This window comes from Manacus vitellinus, unplaced genomic scaffold, assembly GCF_001715985.3.
Source record: "Manacus vitellinus isolate BGI_N305 unplaced genomic scaffold, ASM171598v3 scaffold_1_pilon, whole genome shotgun sequence".
NCBI lineage: Eukaryota > Metazoa > Chordata > Aves > Passeriformes > Pipridae > Manacus > Manacus vitellinus.
In genome coordinates, this window is record NW_021939396.1 from 28,064,751 (window position 1) to 28,090,318 (window position 25,568).

General features: G+C 40.4%; 1 protein-coding gene across 4 annotated transcripts in view; it reads left to right on the forward strand.

Annotated features, from left to right (window-relative positions):
• ZNF704 (zinc finger protein 704) overlaps positions 1 to 25,568 on the forward strand; it is an 86,712-nt gene that overhangs the window by 52,882 nt on the left and 8,262 nt on the right. For 3 of the 4 annotated variants that reach the window (XM_029959210.1, XM_029959212.1, XM_018079080.2), the window contains exons 3-7: positions 9,859 to 9,962; positions 14,045 to 14,277; positions 17,888 to 17,988; positions 20,580 to 20,841; positions 25,378 to 25,482. In XM_029959210.1, coding sequence (XP_029815070.1) covers positions 9,859 to 9,962; positions 14,045 to 14,277; positions 17,888 to 17,988; positions 20,580 to 20,841; positions 25,378 to 25,482 — 805 coding nt within the window. The remainder of the gene's footprint in view (positions 1 to 9,858; positions 9,963 to 14,044; positions 14,278 to 17,887; positions 17,989 to 20,579; positions 20,842 to 25,377; positions 25,483 to 25,568) is intronic. The other variant, XM_029959211.1, reaches the window with a different exon arrangement.

Below are 25,568 nucleotides of genomic sequence, written 5' to 3' on the forward strand. Positions count from 1 at the left end.
CATGGAAGGACCTTGATGTAAAGAAATGATGAAGTTACAGGGTATGTTCACGTCAAAGAGGCAATTGATAGGAGGCAATGTCATAGCAAATAAAGCAATGATGAGCTTCTGCTCTCTATGTCTGATAGTGTGAAAACAACAGAACAATTAGAAGACTAATTAAATCAAATCTGCTAAAAGATAATATTGGTCTCTGAATAACGTAGCTGCATTGCAGTGCTTCCTGGTGTAGAACATGACCGAAGCCCAGACATGATGACAATGTTCAGAGGATGGAGAAAACATGGAGAAGAAGAGTATCCAGAGGCACAGATGATAGAAGATGTATTGCAAGATCTGTGTTGCATTTGTTACTTTCTTTTGAAGGAAACATTTTAGTCACCCTTTCAAAAGAAAAAAAGTTAATTAGCACCAATTAATTCCAACTTCATTAGCTGTAAAAGAGAGATGAAGAGAACAGCAGTGGGGATCTACTGTTCATATCAGGTGACTGAGCTATCCTTCTGAGTCAAGTCATAGCAATTTCAACAGGAACAGTGAAATAATACTGTCCTTGTAGAAGATGTGGACTACACCATATAACTAACTCTTAGAGCAGCTCTTTTCTTGATGGATGTACTCACATCAATAAGAGATGAACACAGACTTGTAGATGATTAGAGAAATGCAGAAGAACCCGTCTGAGGAGGTGTACCTGGATGCTCTCCATGGAATGTGTGGACATAGGCAAAACAGCTGTGAATTAGCTATCGCAGGTACTGTTGTCCATACAGCCCTGCAGAACTAGTCCAAGGACGCAGAGATAAGGGAAGTTGGGAGTAAGAAGGTTAAGATGAGCTAGCTCTAGGTGCCTTCCCTGCTCTGAAGCAGGTGCCTACTGGATTGAGAAGGGCAGAAACCCAACCAGTTGTGAGGTGAACCTTGATGGGTTTCTCTTGAATTGTGGCAATAGCAAGGATAACCCGCAGATAGCCATAGAAACAACAGTTTAATGGTTCCACTCTGGGATATGCTAGCTCAGTTTGGCAGGACGCAGAGGATCATCTCAGAGGTATTTCTTGCCTGTAGTCTCCAGATCTCTTTCAGCAGTACTGGTGGTTGTGGACAGCCTTGTCCAGAGTTGGTGTCTTTTTTATTTCCAATTTTCTTTGCTTCTTGTTTTAAAAAAATAAGGAATTGGAAAGCTCAAAAAGAGTGACATCTAAATATTAACAGTAAACAGAAACTGACACCTGGGTCATTTTTTGAGACTGATTTGATTACAGCAAAGTACTTGCCATCTTGTTCACGGTAGTAGATATACGTAGCAACAGGACATCATGCCTGTGGCTCTTCAGTTTGTGAGAGGAAAACTTGCAAGTTTTTTCAAGTATTTCACCAATGTGTATTTATTAGAAAAAAAGGTATATTTTAATGTGTGGAGGCAAAAAAAGTTAAATATTTTAAACTTTACTTACAGCAACTTTTTAGAGATAAATAGTGCTAACCAAATTATCCATGTAGATGCATTAGGACTGTATATAGGCATTAATATTATAAAATATATTTTGGGAATGTTAGTATGGGAACCATGCTGTTTAGAGTAAATAACGGGGAAAGAAGGAAGAGCAAAACGTTTCTGACCTTGTATTTTCTCTTCTGCTTTGGGAAGGACAAAGTTCATAGCATCTGCTGTAAGTATATCTTCAGCTAATCACTGGTAAGATAATTCTTCTCAGAAGTTAAGGAAGATCAGTGGAAAAAAGAGTTTTACAATAGGCTCAGTGAGAGCATTGTGGAAGAGACATCAGACATTGGAATGTTCGACTGTGGGGCCGCATGAGGATCACAAACGTTGCTTCTCTTCAGCAGCAGTGGGAACCAGCTACCTGGATAGGCAAGGTGTCTTACCCTCTCTCCTTGCTCTCAGGTGCCATCAACTCTCCCCTTAGCATCTCACAACGTTTCTTGGCACAGTTCTTGTTGCATTTGATAAGCTTGGACTCTGTTTTGTTTTTTCTTTTGTTTTGTTACTTTTCCATCTTTTTTCATGTTCAGCATCATAATTTATATTGCACTGAGCAGTACAACTCAGGTATTGTAGCAAATGGTCCAGCCTCTTTCCCTGAGGAGAGCATCAGAAGTCTGAAATTTTCTTTTTGTAAACAGTACTCCGTCAAAGTAATCTCATTTATGAGTGGGGATGTGCCTGTGAACAAGCTATAACAGTAGCAAAAGGCAAAGGCAGGAAAGGGATGAACATGAATATTTTGGATAACATTTGGAATAATTGGTCTGTTGCTTCAGAGCTCTATTGAGACTTGGTTTGTAGAGACCGAGTTATATTTTGTATCAGCAAGTTGCCTTTAAAGTAGAGGAAATGGAACAGAAAATCTTCCCAAAAAATCTTCAAGGGTTGTGGATGACCATAAGGGATAACCATTCCCTGCAGGGTTCTATTGTTCCACTCTGAATTTAATTTTTGCTTTGCGCTCATAATCTATCAAGTGATTACCATTTATTTGATTGCTGTGTTTTGAAGCAGACAATTTCTGTGTCATATTCTTACTTCACTTCTGTCATTGCCCCAAGGACACTTTGTCAGATAAATTTTCCTGATATGTTGCAGCTGTTTGAAAAGTAAAAATTATCATTGGATCAACTTTTTCAATATATGGAATAAATTGTTCCTGTAAACTGCAGCTTATCTCCCAGTGTGGAATTTAGCTTACCTCACTGTTCCTGTTTATGCAGAGCATTTAAAACCGTAGATCTTGTCAGAGGCCAATAATGAGAGCAGTATTTTACTACTCATCCTCTCCCTCCCCGATCCAGCATGCTGTATCCTGTATTTTGTAAAACAGATAGTGAGATGTAGAGTTCAGTCTTAGTCCCATCTGGATAGGTTTGAAATTTCAATTGCCTTTTAGGAAGTCAGACAAATTGCTTGAAAAGCAGTGATAAAAAAGGTTTCTAGGAAAAAGGCATTTTCCATCTGTTTTACAAAACTTAGGCAAACTTTTCTGGGGAGTCTTAGAGGGCAAAGCAGCTATTCCTGCCACTGGACTGCAGCAGGGGCAGTGACAGCAGAGCATACCCGTGGGGTGTATTTACAGCAGACAGCAGAAATCACAGTAATTTGGCATCCTTTTTGTTGCTGGTGCAGCTCTGACAGCACTCCCCAAAGAGGCCTGGTGTGGTGGTAGCTTCCAGGGCAGACAGAGTAGCATCACTGGGCTGTACTCCCGCAGTGGGGAGAGGGTGCTCCAGGTGCTCCTGGGGATGCACCTGGTTTGGAAAGCTGTCTGGCTTGAGGAGGTGACAGGAACAGCAGAGGAAGAGACAGGCGAGAGCCCTGTGGGGGGGAGTACATCAGCCAGCCTTTGGAACAAAATATCACAATTTCTTGGATATCTAAATCTACAAAATGGTTGTAAAAATTAATGGATTCTCTTCTGTCAACTTTTGGTGTTTTTAGTGACAATGGCTAGAGAAAAATGTCTTTGTAAAAACAGACCTTCGTTGTGTGGAGCAGTGGAAAATGATAAAAGGTCTAATGTGAGTTAAAATAAAAGACTTTGAGAAACCTGCCTGCATTACTCACCACTTTTCTTCAGTTCTGCTGTTAAAGGTATTTTCTACTCCAGGATGCTGAGAACCACTCTGTGAATGTCTCCCATCTGTTAGGACTGATTTGCAGAGACTTTTTATTGTCTTTAAACAATTACAGTCCAAATGGAAAGTCCGCATCTCAGTTACTGATGACTCTGTCAAGTGTTCTCGGGCTCCAACACACCAGCCAGACTTCCAAAGGCCCTTTGAATAACTGAATCACTAAATCTGTTTGCATGGCCAGGAGGAGGTGAAAAGCTTTGAAGTGCCTTTGATGCATTTTTCTTTTTTTCCTTGAGAAGTTCAGGTACATATGTTTTTTTTTTAGAAGAAAATATCCTATATTTGTATAATAGAAGATTTTTGTCTTAATTTCTAGTAGCTCTCGGCGTAAAAAAAAAAATCTGCTTGTGTATGACAAGGACAGCAGAAACAGACAGAGAAAGGCCCTTTTTTCTGCATAAGCACTAGTCTGCAAATATAGTGTGGAAAATGTTAATTTTATGTTTGGCTACGATGAGCAAAGGCAGAAATCCCTAGCTTCTAATTAGTGCATTATTATTGTATCTCCACTTCAGATATCAAACACCAGTTCTCTTCTTAAATGTGCAAATAGTAATTATCATTACAGTACTATACTGATTTAATATAGTATTTGAAAATATTTCCCTTTGCTTTTTGCTTTATTTCGAAAAGTTACGGTGAAAAGAATGCTGAGGACCTTGGACTGCTTATATGGATCATTCTCTCTGTAGTTTTTATCTTTGGCAAATGGGTAATTTTTAATCTCCATAATCAGCAACCAAACATAAGAGCAACAAGTAAGATCATTTATTTATCTGTACTGTCAATATTTTGAGTTCTTAGATGATAACCAAGTGTTGTTGTAAACGTAAAGTATTTTATGGATTAATATTTTGCAGCATGATGTAGATCTTTGCTTAGTACAGAAGAGTGGTTGTAATTACTTTAGATATATGGAGTCACAGCCACAAACATGTTTTTTCTTGCTGGTTCTTTGTTAGGATGTTGGTTTTGCTAGTAATGATGAATTGAAGAAAAAAATATTTTTTTTTTACCCGTAGAATGTAATTTAGGATTTTTATGTCTTTTAGAAGCATTTCTGTTATTACTAGTACACTGTTTGCACTTATTACTTATATGATGATTCATATTTTTGGTGTATAAAAGCCTGTAGCAACATGTTCATCAATCATTATTAATGCAGTGCTCAGTATGACAGTATCAGTGTGATATGGCTGTAATCAAATGATCAGAGTCAGACTTCAGAGATATCTATGAGACTTTAGCACATATAAGCATGGGAGGGAGATATAAATAGATATTTAAATATACTGTTATTTTGTCCTAGTTGTAGCATATTAACACACACATATTTATAGGGTACTTCCTTAACAAAAGGTCCAAATGTTTTGTGAACCACTGTCATAAGCTGATTTTTGAGTGGAGGACAGTAGCCAGCTAACATAGCATAATAGCATTTTTGTGCTTGGCTGCCTCTGTCCTTATCAATCCTAGTCAATTTTTTTTTTTTTTTACCATGTCCCTCTGATGAGGATAGCAGTAAGAAATAGGAAAGCATGTGCCTCTGCCAAGACAAAGGAAAATATAAGCCTTTTAATAAGTCAGAATGTTTAGAGCATATGAGCTTCAGGTGGTTATTGTTTAGAGAGTAGGTTAAGGAAAGGCAAGCTCAACAGTGCTGGAAAGCAGGGGTGTGTGATTCTAGAGAAGGTTGAATCTGTGACCATCGACTTTTGTAGTCAACATCCACTTGAAGTAATTGGAAATGTCTTTCCCTTTCCCTTCCCCTTGCGCTCGTGTGCTGGTGCTGCAGTTTCTGTCCCCATGCAGCCTGGTCCTGCCAGCTGCAGGATGCTGCTGTCCCTCTCCTTGTCTTGGTGGGAGCAGAGCCCTGGTGAAGAAACGCTGCCTGGTCTGCATTCCCACCGTGTTGGGGCAGCTCCAGAGTGTAGGAAAGCACTTTCTATACAGTGAACTGTGCCTGGTTGCTTTGAGCTTTGCTGCACTGGAGTCAGAGGTTTCTGGTCAGGGAATTAACTGAAAGCTTTGGAGTTGTGGACAGGGAAAATGAATTTGGTTTTTATTTTTTCTTTGCTTCAAATGAACTTAAGTGTCATTTCGAGTAAGGTCAATTTTATCAAAAACACCTGCTTCCCCTGCCAGTTTCTCTGCTCTAAGAATATTCTCCAGGACCTTTAAAATATGCTTGAGAAAAGTACTGACTTAAGATGCAGTTTTTCTAAGAGGAAAAACTGCAGGCTGTTTGATCTAAGGCAGACAATTAATAAATTATAGACTAAAGACTTAAAAAACTAGAATAAAATGTGTATTTCTAAAGATTTTTTTGAGAGCAGGTTTAAAAAAAGGTTCCCAACACAGATGATGATGTGGCTGATAGAGAAGAAAATATGGAAGTGTGATGTAGGTGTGTCCAGATGAGAATAACACTTAGTAGGGAGCGTGGAAGTCACAGTGGCCAGGAGCAGGCAGAGGAAATGGGACAGTAGGAGATTGGATATTGTGTTGGCTTGGGGCACTTGCATAGCCTTGGGCTTGTCTTGGACTCTCTTTTTCTCATCTTTTAGAGCTTAAACCCAGCCTTTCCTTGTAGAAAGCTTTGACTGAGGAGTATGTGATGGTTTCTTAACATTGATAAATTATCAAAAAAGTAGTAAATTCATCAGCAAAACCAAGGAAAGGATTGAGCAAGAGTAAGTGTAGTAACTAAGTTTAGTTTGGGCTTGGCTGTTAAAGAAAAGGACTCTTTGAAAGGCCAGGCTGGATAGATTAGGGTATTGTAGGGATCAAGTGAAATCATTCTACCTACTGGGGAAGCAGGGAGACATGAAGCTGAGAGACGTGGAGTGGTGATAAAAGGTTTGTCCCCAGGGTCCTGGAACTTCTGCTGCTTATATATCAGGTGATTGATTGTAATTCAGCTATTGGCAGGTATTTGGATTTACAAAAAGTTGAAAATAAAGGATCCAGAACTGTTTGATCTCAAATGCAGACTGGGTTGACACAAGCACATCCATCAAGATTTTGGGAGATGGCTTTTTGGAGACTCAGATGTGGGATTGGAGGAAAGAAGAAATCTTCATAGCTAATGTAGTAGAAGATCTTACAACTTATTTAAATTTCATTACACCTAATAACAATATAAGCAACATCAGGGGTTATAACTTCAGTCCACAGAAAATTGCCTCAGCAATGGTGGGATAAATGGTTTATGAGCAATCTGTGTGTAACGAACGAGTTATTCTCCTCTCTCAGTGCAAATACTGTTTAACAGCTGTATGCAGGTTCAGCTTTCCAGCAGAGAAAGCTGGAAAACACTGGGGCAGTCTTAAGGCATCAACTCACATGTGATGCTGACTAAATGCAGATGGCTTAAGTGGTTCCTGTCTTCAGTTTTACGCTTTGCCTATGTCTTGAAGAAGGCTGCTGCTGCTGCAACAGTACTGGCTGAGTGATATATGAAATATGTGTGTTTACATTTATGAGCCAAACTGTAAAAATGTGTTTAGGAGCAGAGTCACATAAGCCAGAACTTGTAGCTGCTAAAATCTTGTGGCTGAGAAGCATGAGAGCAGCATTCCTTGTGTGCTGGATGTAGCTGAGGAGCTAGAAGTAGTAAAAATGACCGTGATTCAAAATGGACAGAGAAGAAGTCCAAAGTTTGTTTTATTTGGGCTGTTAGCCTGTTAAATTGGATTAGGTAGAAAAAAGCATTCCAGTAACTGCAAGAGTGTGGTTTAGCATGGCTAGAAATGGCAAGAATTGTCATGACTGTTCCTGTCCTTTGTTTGTCTGTGAAAACTTTCACCTTAGGCACAGATGCCAATGCTGACAATTTTGGGACATAGCAAAATTATTTGGCGCAAGGGTTAGTTTTTCAGAGCAGCAGTGCTTGTCATTGTAGAGGGGAGAAAAAAATCAGTACAAAAGAGCTAGAAGAAGTTAAATTTATAGACTACTTGGCAAACTTTGGGATTAGGTCCGGGTCTAGACTCTGACATCTCGACATCAACTAGGGAAACACTTGCATCATCTGCTGTGGTGTGATTTTGCAGTTCTGCAGAGGCCTGGATGAAGAGCAGGTTAGTCCTGTTGCCACACACACAGAAGAGCCTAGATGGAAGGCTGATTGCAAACACTGGGGATCAGCTTCTGCAGCATATCAGGAACTTACGCTCATTTTGTCCTCCTGTCTTGCAGAAGTGCAGATATTAGTGGTTCATCCATAGCTGGATAAAGGTGTAGGGACAATTGGTGTAGTTTGGCAGGAATGGACTACAGAGACACTGAATCTTTCTCAGAAAGTGGATTTTCATACTGGGATGTTAGGTAATTGGAAAATCATGTGGCAGGGCTGGTTTTCAGAAGCCTTCTCAATGTCATCCCTGAGGAAGGGTCTTCTGAGCCCAGAGGAGTTTGGCATTCTGAGTGGAATATTCCTCTGCAGGCATGAGGACCTGATGGGTGACATATTCAGGTCTCAGTTGATTATAGCAGATATCCGAGACCTTTCCAGTACTTGATGATGACCATATGGCTGCTGTGCTCTTTGCAAAAGCCTTGGCTGAGGGAAAAGAAGCTTTCTACGGATATAATGATAATGCAGCGGGAACCATCATCAGCGTTTTGGTTCCAGACACTGATGTGTTGCAAAAGACAGTCAGGAGAGCTAAGCTGTTGTGTGGCGTGGGAAAGTGTTCATCAGCATCTGTGTGGGTCCTTGCATCAGCCAGAAAGCAGCTGTGAACTGTTTCATGGACAGTTCGAGGTTTGCTCACTAAAATATCAACAGGCTTTGACTGCAGTGTAGTTTCCAGTTAATAAGCCTTCCCCCTGGTGGTTGAGATAGGATTCTAGAAAAGAGAGTGTGCCCAGCATGTCCTGTTCCTCTTGGTGACTTACCAATCAGCAGTTGGTGGGAAACATCAGATAGCTGGCCACTTCTTATATTGGGCTTTAAATTGGACTCAACCTGACTGGTTAAATAGAGCTCCTGGCAAGGCACAGGTGCAATTCGAGAAACCCCACATTGCAGCATAGAGGGGGGAAAGTGTCCTTTTGTAAGAACAAAATTAACTTGACCTATACAAAATGAAAAGATGGTTTTGGACAATCAGTCATGTATTCAAAAGCAAATGGTTACAAGAAGCTGTCTGCTTTGATTCTACGCGCAAGGTGGAAATCTCACAAGGATGGAAAGCAAAAGTCTGCCAAACCTGGTGAGCTTAATAGTTTTATTTTGGTACATTCACTCTTCAGAAATTTTGCATTGTAAGGAAGAGAGTTACTCTTGGGGGGGGAATATATAATTTTTACAGACAAAATCCTTCATTATCTTAATAAAAACATGACTCCTTGAGCAATGGGTCACTGAAGCCTGGTCCCTCATGGCATTGTCTGCTGTCCACATCTTCTCCTCCCTCCCCTGGAAAGCTGTCTGCCCTCCTTATTACCCATTCCCCATGTCCTCTGCTCTGACTTATTCAGGTTCCCAGCTAAGAGAGGCCCCTCTCTTCCCGCTGTGCTGATGGCTCAGGTGCCCATCACACCCACAAAAAAAATCTTCCCTCTCTCTCTCTCCCACCCTTGCTGTGCCTGCCTGGTTTTTATGCCAGTTTCCTAATTATTTGAAATAATTGGTTTATAGTCTGACTGGGAAAAATTTAGGATCAGTCTTTTGGAGAAAGTAGGGAAAGGTTAATAGCATTAAGCAGAAGCAACAGACTCACATCCCTTAGTTCCAGTTCATAGTTCTTCCTCACCCTACAGAGAGTAGTCTATGTTATTAATGTTGCTACTAATCTTATCCAGCTTTGCATCTCTGTGTCTTCATCCAAGAAAACGAAAACCACCTTAAGTATATACACTTAGCTCTAAGAATATGAATAGCTGAAATTCTGAAAAATAAAGAACAAAGTTAAAGTTACAGAGGGTCACAGTAATCCCAAGAATTTATACAAAGATGTATTCTCTTTTACCACTTCCTTTCCTATTTACTGAGCTAGTTTGCTTATAGTAGCCACTTGATATGCTCAGGTTGCCAGAAGACTGAAGCTTTGAGAACTCTGCGCAGCAGCTTGTTTTTGTTACTGTGCTGTGCTGGCTTAGGGTTTGGGCTGGTATTAAAAAAAACTAAAAAGAAAACATTAAAAAAAGTTAAATATTTGCTGATGTGTTTCCTGCCTCCCACTCACTGTGTTTCAGAAAGTCTTCAGAAGAACTGGACATGGATAAAGTAACAGCAGCCATGGTACTCACCAGTTTATCCACCAGCCCTTTGGTCCGCAGCCCTCCTGTCCGACCCAATGGTAAGCCTTCGGAGCCAGGGGCTGAGGGGAGGGGTGCCAGGACCGTTCATTTTGGGATTTGCATCCAGGACTTGTGGCCATGGTGGAGAAGAAAGGCTGTCTTCTGGTATGCTGGGGTTCATACTCGTCAAACCTCGTCAAAGTCTCTGGTGCAGCATTGTTGGAAATGAAATCTTTCCTGTAACTAGAGCTGCTCCAGTTTATGAAATGGGAGATGCCCCATTCCATAAATGGTATATGAGCACTGTGTAAGATATCCTGACCTTACTGAAACACTAATTTTCTGAAGATCTTGTTTGTATTTGCACATATAGAATCTTAGAATTGTAGAATGGTTAAGGTTGGGAAAGACCTCTGAGATCACCAAGTCCAACCATCAACCTCCACCATGTTCACCACTGAACTATGTCCTCAAGTGCCATATCCAGTAAGTGTGATAGCAGTTGTTCTTGTCCTCCACTCCATGGAAATCAGATCATATTTTACCCCAAACCACAGTGAGGCAAAGCACTTGGCTGAAAGGCCAAGCACTAGCAATCTGTACAGCAACAGATCTGCTTCTGCAGATGCACGATTAGACCCTCAATTCCTGTGCTCTTTGTAACTCCCTGATGTCTTCCATCAGATCTGTAACCCCTTTAAAGACTACTTCATTTATAGTATAGCAGAAGACACACAAATAAAAATAAATATAAAAAGTTCTTGGTAATAAAGAGATTGATAATTAAATATAATTAATCTGTGCAAGATTGACTGGAGTTAACAATAAATTTTCAAGTGTTCTATTTTAAGGAATAATTTCAATTAGGACACCCTTGTTAGGATACCTCACCGTTGTTTGTGTGACACTGGCTCTTCTTTTAACTTACCCTGCTAAATAGACACTGGATGCCCTTCTGTAAATAACTGGAAGACTGAGGAATACTTAGAGATGCAAATTAAGAGGGATGTAGTCTTTATATTTCTTCAGGCAATCCACTGAATGATGTTCTTAAAAAGAATTCATACCAAATGTCACATCTTTAAACATTTTTAAACAAACACTGTGGCTTTTCCATTTATTTCCAGAAAATGTAAGTTTTATCCATTTAGCTGGAATTCTAGCCATGAACACTCGTGGCTCTTGTTTGTGTGCTTTCCAGTGTTGAAAACCAGAACTGTTCATGGAGTACCACTGCTCTGAGGAGCCCTGGGAAACCTCCATCAGTGACATCCCCAGTGACTGTCCTGCTTCAGGGCAGGAGGTTGCCAGCCCCTGGGGGAGGCCAACAGAAGGATAAAAACACACCTGCTCTCCAGCTGCTCAGCTCACAGACAAAACCACAGCGGAAGATGGATCTGTGCTGATGTGCCAGGCAGGGATTTGTCCCCTGCTGCATCCCTGGGCCCGGGGAGCTGCTCTGCTGTGGGTAAGGCAGTACTTGCCACCTCAGACAGTCTGAGCAGCTGACACTTGTCAGGAACAGCAGTGCACCTCAGCTTCCCAACAAGCCTTTTGAATTGCTAATAGGTAAATGGTGGCTGTTAGCTACCTTTGATATTTCTTGGTGTATTCTGAGTGCTCTTTGATATTTCTTCACACAGCTTGTCTGCTTGTTTCCCAAAATCTGGGAAGACTAGCCTGAAAAAGTAATTCACATGTTTTCAAGTAGTCACAGACAAGATTTTGAAGCTGTAGTTGGGCACCTTTTCCTTGAATATCTTAGTTTCGCCTGACTAACTAAGACGTACTATGGACTTAAATAAAAGTGTAAACACTTGATAATATAAAGCTCATTTGGTGTTGCAAGGCTAGGCTCTGATCCTACTAATATGAGCAACAAATGTACTAACAATTAGTTCTTTCTACATGCTTTTCCAAAAAAGGCCGGTTAGGAGCAGTGTAATTAAAGAAACATTTCTTTAAACAAATGGAATTTTTCCTAGCATTAAAAAAAATAACATTAGCATTAATATTAAAGGCAGATCTGTGCTGGAATTATTGGGGATGATCACCCATGTAAACTGGATCAGAGTTTGGCCCTTGTTTCCCTGCAGCTGAGTAATATTTGGTCTGGTTCTCTTTCACGCAACTCCAGCAATGTGAAAAGAGCCCCAAAATAAGAGTAAGTTGCATTTATTTTTATTTTAATCTTCTTCACATTGACAGATTTGTTAGTATTAATGAGAACCAGTGTTTAGGGTTTTTTGCTGTTGTCAACCTCATTCAGCCTTTTCCATACTACTTTAAAAATGTTCTTGATTTGCATCTCTTTCTCAGCAAGGTGAGGAGAAGCTGTTAAACCCTGAGAATACAAAGTACCACCATAAATATATCAGAAAGTAGTAGTTGAAAGAGTGCTGTTTCCTTTGTTTTTCTTAAGAAATGGAAATTTTAAGCTATGCTAAGGTCACAAGTTGATACCAGATGTATTTCTTGGCTTTGGCACAAGACTGAAGTACAAATACTTATAAGAAACAAAACCCACCTTCATTACAGTCACATGAAGGCTGTAATCATGAGCCAAAACATGACAGTTTTATATGTTAACTTATTAGCTACTGGAAATCTATATGTCCTTTTTCAAAGAGGAATTGGAGGGGTAGAGGGGGAGGGTTGATCCAGTTTATGCGGAGTGGCCCTGCTCAGTAAATCAGTAACTCCGGGACTTGGCTGCTGCCTACTCAAGGGGGCACTGCATTCTCTTTTGTGAGCAGCTGATGTTAATGATTTAGGATTTCATCCAAAACCAACTGAATTAGGAGGAAAAAACCAAAAATTCGTTGGTTTTGGGGTAAGCTTTTGATAGCTTACTTTCTTGCTGATATCATTAGTTAACTTACCTGTAAGACATTGAGAAGGAGTGAAGGAGTGACTTCTGCAGAACTCTTAAAGGCAGGCACTGGCTTGAAAAGACTAGTCTCACACTTAACTATTGTTTCATAAACAGATAAGAAGTTATTTGCTTAACAGCTCCTAAGTCAGGTATTGCACAATGCTCAGGCGCTACAGTGTCATTGGGAACAGCTTCCAATGCCTCAGTTAGCGAGAAGCCACACCTAAACCATCCATTCGCATGTGCTCAAGCCCGGTAAGAACCTGGGGCTTCTGGCAGAGCTGCCTGTGGCTGCACCACTGGATGTGCTCAGGCCATGCCTTTGCTGAGCTGATGACCTACATACTCCTCTCCTGCCAAAAGCCCTTTAAGGGCTGGGAAGAGTGGCATGCCAATGTCTAATGCCTGAGGACCTCAGCACATGAAGCATGGCTCAAGCTGTGCCTCACACTGCACAAGCAGTGCTGTTACTCCCACCCACAGTGCTGTAGAGTGTAATCTATTCGTTAGAGTATCTGCCTGCCTCCTCATGTCAGGGGAGCTGCTGCCGTGAGGAGGCACTTCCTCCAGTGAGTAGGTGTGGAGGTGATCCAGTGTCTGTATGTTCCAGTTCTGAAACTAAATGCATATCAACACACCTGTATAAAGAAGATGGGGCATCCCAAGGGGTACGTACCGCCTCATGTAGGCAGAGGCGTGTGTACTGAGAGATGATGAGATGACAGAGTGTAATTACGGTTTTCTTTCGTGTTTTAATACTGGGATGAAGATCATGTTTTTGCAGATCTGCTTAGTGTTCTGGGGCTCAGAGTGTATGTCCCCTTTCCTTTTGGCTATGTGGAGCTTGCTCTCATGACCATTACAGTCACGTGTTCCTGTTAAAAGTTGAGGTTGTATTTAGAATCATAGAATAGTTTGGGTTTGCAGGGACCTCTAAAGATCAATTTAAATGTTCTCCTTTAATCATGCATGCAATATCTGACTGTTTATTGCTGTTTATGCTCCAGAACAGGTTATTTTTCCAAACCCAGCATTTCCTTTTACTTTGAGGGTTTTTTTAATAAAAAAGGAAAAATCAAATGTGGAATATGTAATTTGTGTGCAGTGGGATAGATATGGTTGTCCTCTCTACATCCAATGCTTTCGCTTTCCTTTATTAAACGTACAGTTAATTACCAACATGGCATCTAAGCCTTAGAAAAAAGAGCTCCTTAGCCCTAAAACAATGATGCTCTCGTAATGACGGTTGTTGTTGTTTCTTGACAGAATCCCTGAATGGATCTTGGAAAGAAGGAGGATTTGTGCCTTCTAGTACCAGCAGCAGTGGATACTGGAGCTGGAATGCTCCCAGTGACCAGTCCAACCCATCCACCCCATCTCCACCTCTGTCAGCTGATAGCTTCAAAACTTTTCGGACACCTTCCCAGCCAGATGATGGTATTGATGAAGGTGAAACAAGCAACCTTCTCTTCGATGAACCCATTCCTAGGAAGAGAAAGGTTAGCCTTATGTTAAATTCCATGCCCATGGGCAGACAGGCTGTTGATAGGCTTATTTTGTTGTGAGAAATCACCCAGTAGCTCTGTATGTGTATTCAACATAGGTACTTAGCCTAGGCACTGTGTCTCATTCAACCTGGTCACCTCCTGCACACACATGCTGCCATCAGCACCACATATTTCCTGCCAGATGGTGAGGTTCTACAGAGCCTCCTGCTCAGGAAACACTAGAGTAATTTCCAGAAGGTGTTGCCTCTGGCCATTCATGGGATTTCTGTCCTACTTTGACAAATCCTCTGTGTGCAGGATGCAACAGGCAGCCTTATATGTCATCACAAAAACTGGATATGACCTTAATACTCCTTGTTCCCTGGAAGTGCTGTTTGTCTGACAGCATGTCAGATACCTTAATACTGTGAAGCTTTCTCTGCACAAACATATGGAGTGAAAGAAGGAGAGAGAGAGCTCAACTTGATGGCTTTTGATACAGTATTAGCATTGGCCAAATTTATCCTCAGAGTGCAAAAGCAGACTAAATAAAACACAATGTAAAATAAAAAAAAGGGTCCAAAACTAACCCCAAAAAGCACTCTTATGCTAGCAAGCAAGCTCCTCTGGAAGAAAAAGAAAACAAAGAGATGGCACTAGTCCAAGTTTCCATCCCTCCCAACACAACGGGACAGATTTTTACATACCAAGATGAAAAAGGGCTTTTTGTAAAGAGAAAAAACAGAGAAATTATTCCCCTTAGTGAATTTGTTTCTGGCTCAGTCTGAGACAGTTAATTGCTTCATCACCAGCAGGAAGAAGTTTTAATGATTGTTTAAACCTGTTCAGATTTATCCTTTTGCTCCAGAAGTTGCTTATTTGCTGACCCACGCTGTTCTTCCCTTGATCGTGGGAGAGAATTTTAAAATGTTTGTGTGTCTTGCTAAGAAGGAAAAGTATTTTGGAGGACACCTCTGTTATGATAAATTAGAAGTTATAGCTGATTGTTAAACTAAAGACAGAGATGATTTGGGGGCATATGGGACAGGAGAGTAGGGGTGCAGAAGTGTGCTGGTTTGCCTTCTGCTTCTCGGTTAACGTTCATCATAGTCACATCATTCTCACTGCTCAGCTGTGATGAGACAGATGGGTTTGCAGCTGCCATCTTTACTGTTTTTTAAGTTGCTTTCAAATATTTCTATTTATGTACCCACCATAGGTCTATTACACTATCTGTTCTAGTTCACAGGGATTTTGCTTTGTATGGCAAATATTTTATGTAGATAAACAATAACATTCCATGCCAAACTTGGTTTTATAAATAAACTTACTTTCCTGCAGGTTTTTTTATTCTGGCCACAGCAGAATACTTGATCTAAGTACAACTTTGCACCTTTAGAAGCTGAAATAAATATGTTCAGGTTATTTCTTCTTCAGGGCTGCAAAAGTCAGAAGGAATAAGCCTGTAAATAGAGTGATTGGTAACCTTACTTTTACTTATTAAAGTTTCTTCCATTTCGTGTTTGGAAAATGTCATGTTAGGAGGCACTTCCCCTTAAGAAAGTTGTTTGCTTAAAAGTTTCCACTAATGTAGTTATTCCTCACCAAACCGTTTATGTTCCATTATTTTCTTAAATAAAACATTAAACCTGAATAGGCAATTTTTGAACTAGTCAGAAATTGAAGCACAGGGTTTGTTCTTTATTTCTACTCAGTGAACTCTCACTTGACTATGTTAAAATACACTGGTTTTTGCAAACTCCTAACACTGACAGTTAAGGACCTTATGGCATCAAAACCACAGTGAAACTAAGAAAATGGTCTTACCCTCAAACTGGGGATGGATGTTAAACCATGTTGTGTTCATAAAGATGCACAGGGTGTTTGTGATGTCACACTGGAATTCCTAAAACCTAAATGATAAGCATGGCCTTCATCTTGTTGCCATAGTTGGTGGTTGGTTGTGTGATTTTGAGCTGATAGTAGTATTCAGTATTATATTATAAAAGTAAGAAAAGTGTCGGTCAGAATTGTTAGATAGATTGTATTTAATTGGAGGGGAAAAAAGAATTCTGTATCTATTTGAATGATAGTTGTAATATCAAATAAAAGAATAGAGATGGAATTTTGCAATTTTATGCCAAAGTAGATATTTTTCATATAAACCGTGTGATCGAGTACCTCAAGTCCCAAATCCCTTAGCAACTATACTTTCAAACAGATGTTAGACTGAGAAGTAACTATGAGAACATGTTACTGCAATCAGCTTATATTTTAGAAAGCCCATCAGCTGAGATTATTTTTTGTAAGTTATATTCTAGCCATCATCTTTCTAGCAAATGCTGAAACCATCAACTGACATGCAGTTCCAAAGGGTTCAAACTGAAGAAAGCACCAAGTCAACTTTTGTTCAAGACATTTACCTAATCTTACATGTAACTAAAATTACATAATAATAATACTATATTTTGAAGCTCTTCCTTGTGTTAATAATGTGTTCTGTAATAATAGAGAAAATTATTTTTGAGAAGTATAAACTATTTAGATTTTTTTAAATTTAAAAAGTACAAAATTGGTTTCATTTTCGAGTAAAATTAGCTTTTAAATATCTACAGAGTTCTGCAACATTTGTGTTGTTACCACACACTGTGCTTTACATTAAGGCTGGTTTTCTCCAGTCTTCAAAACATCTAAGATTGGGATGCTTATAACCTTGTTGGCTGTGCTCTAAATCAGTGATAACTCAGTTTAGATCAATGAAGTTATATTAAAGAATATCAAAAGAATATTAAAATGAGATTATGCACATTTTTTTTCTTTTACATGGTGAACACTGCTTGATGGCTTCTCATTCCCTTGTCTGAATAAGCATAGCAGCAGCTTCTGAATGCAGTAAAAGCAGTTTTTTCCAGATTATGGGTGAATATTGACATAGCAGAAGCTAAAGCTATGGTTTTCTGGCACAATATTTTTTGTATTTTGCAAATTCCATGAGTGGAAACATTTATAAGAGCTTGCTTTAGAAAGACCTGAATTTAAGAAGGTGCTTTGCATTCAGAGAGAAGTCCTCATCAGTTTTCTTTTTTTGAAAGAAGTGTAGAAAGTTTTATATCAGCTACCTCCTTTAGTGGGGAGACAAACTGGAACTTAAAATGAAAAACTTTGCCAATGAATGAAGAGAGGTAAAGTTTTGTCACAAGCTGCTCCTGCAGCTTTTCACTGGGATTCTGTGGAATTCAGTAGGGTGACACACTCAACAGAGACTCTTAGATCATCACAAATTTGGAAGAACCTTCACAGTGTTTGGTAACTGTTTATCTGTTTTAGGTGGTTTGGTTTTTCTTTTATCTTCATAGAATTATAGAATCACAGAATTGTTTAGGTTAGAAAAGACCTTTAAGATCATCAAGCCCAGCTGTTAATCCAACACTGCCAAGTCCAGCACTAAATCATGTCCCCAGGCAATACATCAACACGTCTTTTAAATACTTCCAGGGCTGGTGACTCAATCATTTCCCTAGGCAACCTGTTCTGATGCTGCCAACCCCTTTCAGTGAAGAAATATTTCCTAATATCCATGCAACTTCCATACATCTAACCATGATTTACTCATAATTTTCAGAACTCCATGAAGGTGATGTTCAAATGCCTGTGGAAAAACTGTGGGAAGGTACTGAGCACAGCTGCAGGGATTCAGAAACACATACGGACCATTCACCTTGGGTAAGAGAGCAGTCTCTTCGGAAGTCTAAAGGATTTGGTCTGGCAGGGGAGCAATTGCACTTGGCTGGGGAGATGAACTGGATTGTCCGTGGCTTTTCTGTTTCATATCCCTAGGTTTCTGAGGAATTGGTGGAGTAGTGGGTCAAGGCAAATGAGCACTTATTCCAACAGTGAGGCACTTCCTTTCCTGAAGTTCTGTGAACTTTTCTGAAAGGTCAAATACAGCTCTAGATCACACTGCACATCCCTATCAGCCTCACAACTCAGTGGCATTTACATGGTACGTGCTGTTTGCACATCACATCTGGGATGACGCTGTGCAGAAGACATGTTTCAGGGTCTTGCATGAATACTTTCCAGCTTTGTTTCACATCAGGTCAGATGCTTGCGCCAGTTCTGAGTTGAATTGATGCAAAACCAAAAAAAATGAATGCCAAAAAAACCCTCAAAACCACAAAGCACCTAAGAAACCTGAAAAAAAAAAACATGAGCCACAATTCCATGTTGTAATGGTTTGACCCCAGCTGGCTACTCAGTACTGTGCAGCTGCTTACTCACTATCTTCTTCCTTCTCTTATGGGAAGGAGAATCGAAGGAAAAAAAATAAACCTCATGGGTTGAGATAGGAACAGTTTAATGATTGAAAAAAAACTCCACAAACTAATAACATTAAAGATAATATTCATAATACTAATTATGGTTATGATAATAATTGTAATGAAAAGGAGAGAGAGAGGAATAAAACTGAAAAGAAACAAATAATGCTCAATACAGTTGCTCACCACCCACTGACCAATGCCTAGCCCATCCCCAAACAGCAACTGGTGGCTCCCAGCCAACTCCCCCCAGTTTATATACTGAACACAACATTCTATGGTATGGAATATTCCTTCGGTCAGTTCAGCTCAGCTGTCCTGGCTGTGCTCCCTCCTGCCTTCTTGTGCCCCTGCTCACTGTCAGAGCACAGGAAACTGAAAAGTCCTTCACTGAAAAGTAAGCACTGCTCAGCATCAACATTATTCTCATCCAAAATCCAAAAGACAGCACTGTACCAGCTACTCAGAAGAAAATTAACTATTCAGCCAAAACCAGGATGCATGGCTAAGTTACTTGGACTAGAAGCAAAGGCAAATGAATCTTTTAGGATACAAGTTTGTTTCAGAGGTTTAGTTTGCAACTGAAGTCTCCTGTGCAGTTCACTGAGCGACCTAGCTATCTCATATATAGTTACAGTGGGGACTCATGTTCTTCTCCTGTTATATATGTGAAAATCCATGTTTATTGTGTAGGTCTGTGTTACCCACTGCTTAAAAATTAAAGTGACCACGTGGATGTAATCTGATGTGGAGCTCAGGATAGTCTTGAGGAGGTCATAGCAGTTATTGTTGGGCTTAAGAGTAAGGGTATCAGAAACAGATCTCTCAAAATGCAGTTAGGAACGTAGCTTTGCCATTTATATTATGGGGACATCCTTTTTGTGGTGTGGGAGAGGGAGAAGCAGAACTTTCCTGGAATTTGGAGTTAGTAACTTTGCTGGAGAGAGGAGTTTTGGTGAGTAACTAGTTACAGTCTGATGGATGGTACTTCTGGTAGAGCCTTTCAAGCCTGCTGGATCCATGGTCTCTCAACTAGTCTATTGAGTAAGGTGGTGAGAGGACCTCAGGTAGAGGTATACAGGCAAGCAGGCTGAAAAACAGGCTAGGGGATGGTTTTGGGGTGCATGCGTGGGAAAAGGGAGACCCAGTGTTCAGCCCTGATATGGACATGCAGGCAGGAGGACGCTTAGGGCTCTCAGATTTCCTGTATGGAAGACTGGGGAGGAAATACACATGTGAGCTGTGAGTTACCTCTGTATATTGTGTGGATTATGAATGTACTAAAATAGGGGTTTGGCTGGGCTGCTTCAGTGCTAGCGTTTGCGCTCAAACCTGCAGCAGATTTAACGTTAAGGCAATGAAACCTACATCCCTTCCTTCAACAAGTCTGCTTCTGGACCAGAAAGCCTTAGCCCTTGCAAGCTAGCCTGTGTAAGTCCCTTCTCTACCTGTATCTGAGTTGCATGGTGAAGATGTTTTCTAGCAAATTCTTGTGTTATGCTAAGGAGTTATGGTGAATGACAGCCATAACTATGTTTGGTCTATTTAAGTAACTTATTATATATTATTTGCTGTAACATTAATGAACATTATATCTTGCCTGTGTCTCTTATCTTTACCTGTCATTCTGTGGCTGCTTGGTCATTGCCAAAGTCAGAGTGTGTTGAGGTTCTTGTTAACTTTACAATAGGTAGGAATGAGAAGGTGATACTTAAGATGGAGTCAAACATCTACTCCAAGGTCAAAGAATTATTCAGGAGTAACACCGAAAGAAAAAAAAAGTAATTCCTACTTCTTTTCCCTTCAGACTAGATGATTTTCTTTTCCTCTGCCCCTTTCCTGCAGCCAGAATGCTGATAAAGTAGGTAGGGTTGAAACTTCGAATATTAATTTATTGACAATATGAATATATTTGCTCATGCATCTAGAATTTAAAATTTACCTTGGCATTTTTGCTTTCATTTAATCAGTTCTTCGTTCTTTGTCTTGATACAGACGTATAGGAGAGTCTGACTACAGTGATGGAGAGGAGGATTTTTACTATACAGAAATCAGGCTCAACACGGACTCAGTAGCTGATGGCTTAAGCAGTCTTTCCCCAGTCTCTCCATCTTTAGCATCTCCTCCTTCCTTTCCCACCCAAGATGCAATCCGTCCTGAAACTTCCTGTGCCAAAACTGAGACTAAATTGATGACACCTCTGAGCCGCTCAGCTCCTACCAACCTCTACCTCGTACACACGGACCATGCTTACCAGGTAATGCCAGTCAGAGTGAGCTCCAGGGATTACAGTGAAGTCATTAATGAATGAAGAAATGTCAGATCACAGTGTTTGGGTTTTAAAGAGCCAAGTTTAAAAAGCCATGAGTTTTAATGGGCTGAAAAGTTTTCAAGGGCAACCCAAGGGGCTTGTTTCATTTAAATGTAGATGTCTGCTTCTGAGCTAATTGTTTGTTTGTTTATGTGCCCACTCTAGATTTTGGGATGCTGTTTATCCAGCCACACATAGGTGCATACTTCAGGTTGGGAAGAATTGCTCTGTAATCCCACTGCCTACATTAGTGAATTTTTCAATGATCATAAGGAGGGCCCAAGGTGACATGCTCGGATGTGGTCTCCTGCATTGTAAAAATTCTTATTAAGTCAGGTGAATCCCTCCCAGAGTCTTCATTTCAGCTCTGCTTGTACTGGATGTGTTTGTAGACAAGTGCCTGAAGGATGTCAGGAACAATTAATTTCCTCGGTATGTACAGTGTAAGATCTCAGTTTGCATATGTGAAGTAGAGCAAGAAGAAAGAAAAGGCATAGATGGTATCCTTCTACTCTTAGAGGTAATGCTTTTCAAATGGCAAAAATTGCTGTACCAAAAACTTCCAACTAAGTTTGGACAGAAAGCATTAATTTTAAAAGTGCACTAAAATTTGACATGTTTTGGTGTGGATACCATATGAGAAAAGAGGGATAGAGGCTTTGAAGTAGTGTGGTCCGTGACCTGTGTATGCACCAGAGAAATGAACTCTGTTAAATTTATCAGATTCAATAACTTTCATTGTGCCGATAAAACCTTTGTGTGTTTGGAGCAGACCCACTAAAAGGCCAGAGGGAACCATACAGAATTCAGAGGCTTGTTTTAGACTTTTGTGAGCATTGAAGCTTGGTATCTCACGTGGAAGCTGAATCAGGTAACACACCAACCTGGGGACTGATCAAGGCAGCTAGGAGACTTTTATCTCAGTGTAGCTGAAGCCCTGCCTCAGAGAGTGAGGCGCCAAGTCTAGGCTATTGAGAAGAGTCTTGCTTCATTTGGAATTTGCAGTAGTGACAGTCTACTCTGCTTTTTGGAGATTCACACCATCCTGTTTGATAAGCAGCCTCTGAGTAAAGCACTTGGCTAAGGAAATACTAAATCAAGTGTTTAAATTGGATTTGAATTGATGTGTTCCACAACGTGAGCCTACAAGTGTCTGAGCCACGTCTTCTTTTCAAGTTGCTCTGGTTTCAATACTTTATTTCATCAGTGAGAAGTGACAGAGTCCACACTGTTCATGGCTTTCAAACTGGAAGCAGGAGGCAAGGTCCCTGCTCAAGTGTTCAGGCTGTCCTTGCAAATGAGGCAGCTTCTGCAGAAGAGGTCAGTGGTATCCTGTGCCAGGATCTCTCCAGTCCTGCAGGAAGAGCCAGGAGGCAGGGTGGAGATTGAGCTCTCACCAGCCAGAGGAGAAAGTGGAAATTACTTCATTGGGAGTGGAGGCAAAATTCACAGCTCAAGGAACTTCGATAAGGGAGGCTGAATACTGTTCATCCAAGGATTCCTGTTAAAAAAGGAAAAAAAAATATGGAGCCCAAAACTGGGTCGCAGGAATCCTAAACAATTAGTATCTGTTAATTGCTGTTTCCTGTATGATTGGAAAGTGTCAGGTAGACTACTTGTAGTAAGAAAGGTATAAACAGGAAGTGAGCCAGGCAAGTCCTGACACTCTTCTCTGACCCAGTCTTATGGGTGAGGAAAAATTTAGAAAAATAATTGAAGAAATTGTGGAAAGTACTGCAGTTGAGGTTAACTGCAATGGAGGAACCCCAGAGAAAGATGATACTAGAACAGTCTAGGGAGCAGTACAGAAGAACAAATCTTTCTGGATTCAAGGAGTGCATTTGATCTTAAAACATATAAGCAGTATTTATTAGGCTAGAGATTAAATTTAGTGTAAGATAGAGAACTGGAAAGTCACGGAAAACAGCAATGAGTTATTTTGAATGTTAGTGGAGTTGAATGAAAAGCTGTTCTTGGCCCTGACCTCATTTTCATTAAATCATTTTGGTACTACACAAATAATACAATAAAGTTTGGTGATAACAAACTCAGGAGACATCAGCAGTACCAGAGTTATATATCATGCTTACATGACTGGGTGATCTTGAGAATAATAGGTTTTGGATGCAGTTTAATGTCAGAACGTGCAAAGTCCTGCGCCTAGGGAACTAATGAGATTTTTCTGCTATAAACTGGGGTAGTTAGAAAATTTTGTGAGAAGGAAACCTCTGTTCATTAATCAAGCACAGAATGACCATGAGCCAACAACAATAGAACTGTGAAGGGAAAAAAATAGTTGTCAGCTCTCTTGGATAAGAAATATCTCTGAGAGACAGGGAATTTTAAGGCCATTATACAAGACTCCCAGATAACTAGAGCTGAGATCCTGAGTAGAGTTCTGGTCAACCAAATTCAATGTGATGGGCTCCGGTCAGAAGAGAGAGAAAGAAAATCATCAGCATTGAAGAAGGAGGGCAGAGAGGACATGAACAGGCTCTCCAGCCCAGGGACTGGTACCTCAGGCAAAGCAGGGGTGAGGAGAGGATGGGATGCTGCCTGGGAAGAAAGTGAGAGGACAAGTATGAAAGGGGAAGAGGATGAACACGTACTGTTTCAAATATAAGGACAGTGTAGGTACAAACAAATAACTATAAGTTACCCATGAATATATTTTGACTGGAAATTAGATGGAGGCCTCTGAGCAAAGTGAGATCGGGGTATAGAAACTGTTCAGTTCGTTGTAATGTTATGGTTGAATACCTTATGGAAGAGATTGTCTAAAATGTTAGCCTGAAAAAGGGGACAGTGCTTGATGAACAAAGATGCACATCTGGGAAACAACTGAACAGGGTGACTGACTGTCTAAGTCTGATCATGTCTGATGTAGATATTTAGGCACTGAGAAAAAAAGAATTGAGCACTGTGGTATTTCAGGCAACTGCAAATTACGTTGATTTTAAACTTCACGTACTTTGTGTTTCTTTATAAAACTTGTGCCTGTACCTATTAAATTTAGCTACAGAGGAACTACGGGTGGGCTCTTTCAGCGTCTAGTATTTCCCTTTCAGGTCTTATTCAAATACCTGAGGAAGTTGCTGTGCTGACCTCAGGTTTGAGCTGATACCCCTGTGGGATACTGAGCAGAGGCAGTGCTGTCTCACTGCTCATCCAGCTGACTCCAGTTCTTTCTGTCAGGAGTCCCGTTTGAACAGGGGAGTTGCCAGATTTTCTTGATGCCTTTCAGCAAAGCTTTTATATTTTATGGAGCTCAGCGGATGTTTGCTCTGCATGTCTGTGTGGATTCTCTTGGAGCTGTCAGCAGGCTCGGCAGCCCACAGAGCATCACTGCCGTACGCGGAGGCATCTGGTGGTCTCACTTTCTTTTCCTTGGAGAGACTCCAGGGGATTGCTTCAGCACTTGTTTACTCTGAAGATTATCTTTAGTGGGGACTATCAGGTTGTAGTTTGTCATCACTCCTCTGTGCCCAGCAGCTCAGGAAAGAACTCTCTCCCCTGAAGCAGTGAGACAATTTCAGCAGTCTCAAACACAAACACTACTTAAATGAGTGTATTGCAGCATTGTCAGGCACAGGCAACTGAAAGCCAGGAGTGAAAACTCATTTTAGCAAGTTCTTAATAAGTTTAAGGAGGGATTTTTTTTGTGGTGAAAAATTGAAATGCAGGGGTCAAAGTGAACCTGTGTTCATGGTGGCTGCTCACACTCCTGCTATGCAGGGTAGCTTTACAGCTATGAATTTCCTATTCTGAAAATTAAATAGGATTCAAAAAGGGGTGGGAAAGAATTCCTGAGGATTCATAGCCCATGAGAAAACCAAAGGAAAGGCACAAGATGAAAGATGCACAACTGTCTGAGCTCAGATTATTGTTTTTGCACTCCAGGGCAGCACTGGGTATTACATCCCAGATGGGAAGAATGTAGGAGTTCAAGGACCTCAGGAGTCCTTAAATATTTGCTTGAGCTTAGTATTTAAGAGCTGTTTTTTGAATCCCCAGGATGATTTTCAGCTTCTTGTTTTTAATAGGAAAGACTGTTTTAATTGGGCTGATTCTTAACATTTGTCTCATAAATCAGAAATGGCCAGCCCTTACTATTGATTTGTTTTGTCCAAGAAGCTTCACTATCCACATTTCAGTTGTATAAACCAGCTGCTATCAGTTTAAGTATGGCCTTGTTCATCACCATGGAACAGGTGATCATTTGTAGTATTTTTTGCTTCTTGCTGTCATCTTTCTCTAAACAAGGTTTAGGAATAGTGATATATAAATATAACTGTGTCCCTTCCTTACTGGCTTACCCATGATTATCTGTCTTATAAGGGTAAAATGCTTGTCACCATGCAGTTTTTTCCTGCCTTGGAAAGTCTCTCATAGATTTACCATTTTGAGGAGTGAAAGATCCTTAGAAATGCTTTGGAAGAAGAATAACTCTTCTTGCTGGAATAATATTTTCTTTTCACACAGGCCACTCCTCCGGTGAACATTCCAGGGTCAGCAAAATTCACTCCCAATGGCAGTAGCTTTAGCATCTCTTGGCAGTCGCCTCCAGTTACCTTCACCGGCATTCCAGTAAGTGAACATCAAAAAAAAAAGGAGGAAAAAGTTTTTAGATCTTTTTGTTTTGTTTCACAATGCGTAGTGATAGAAGTAAATGA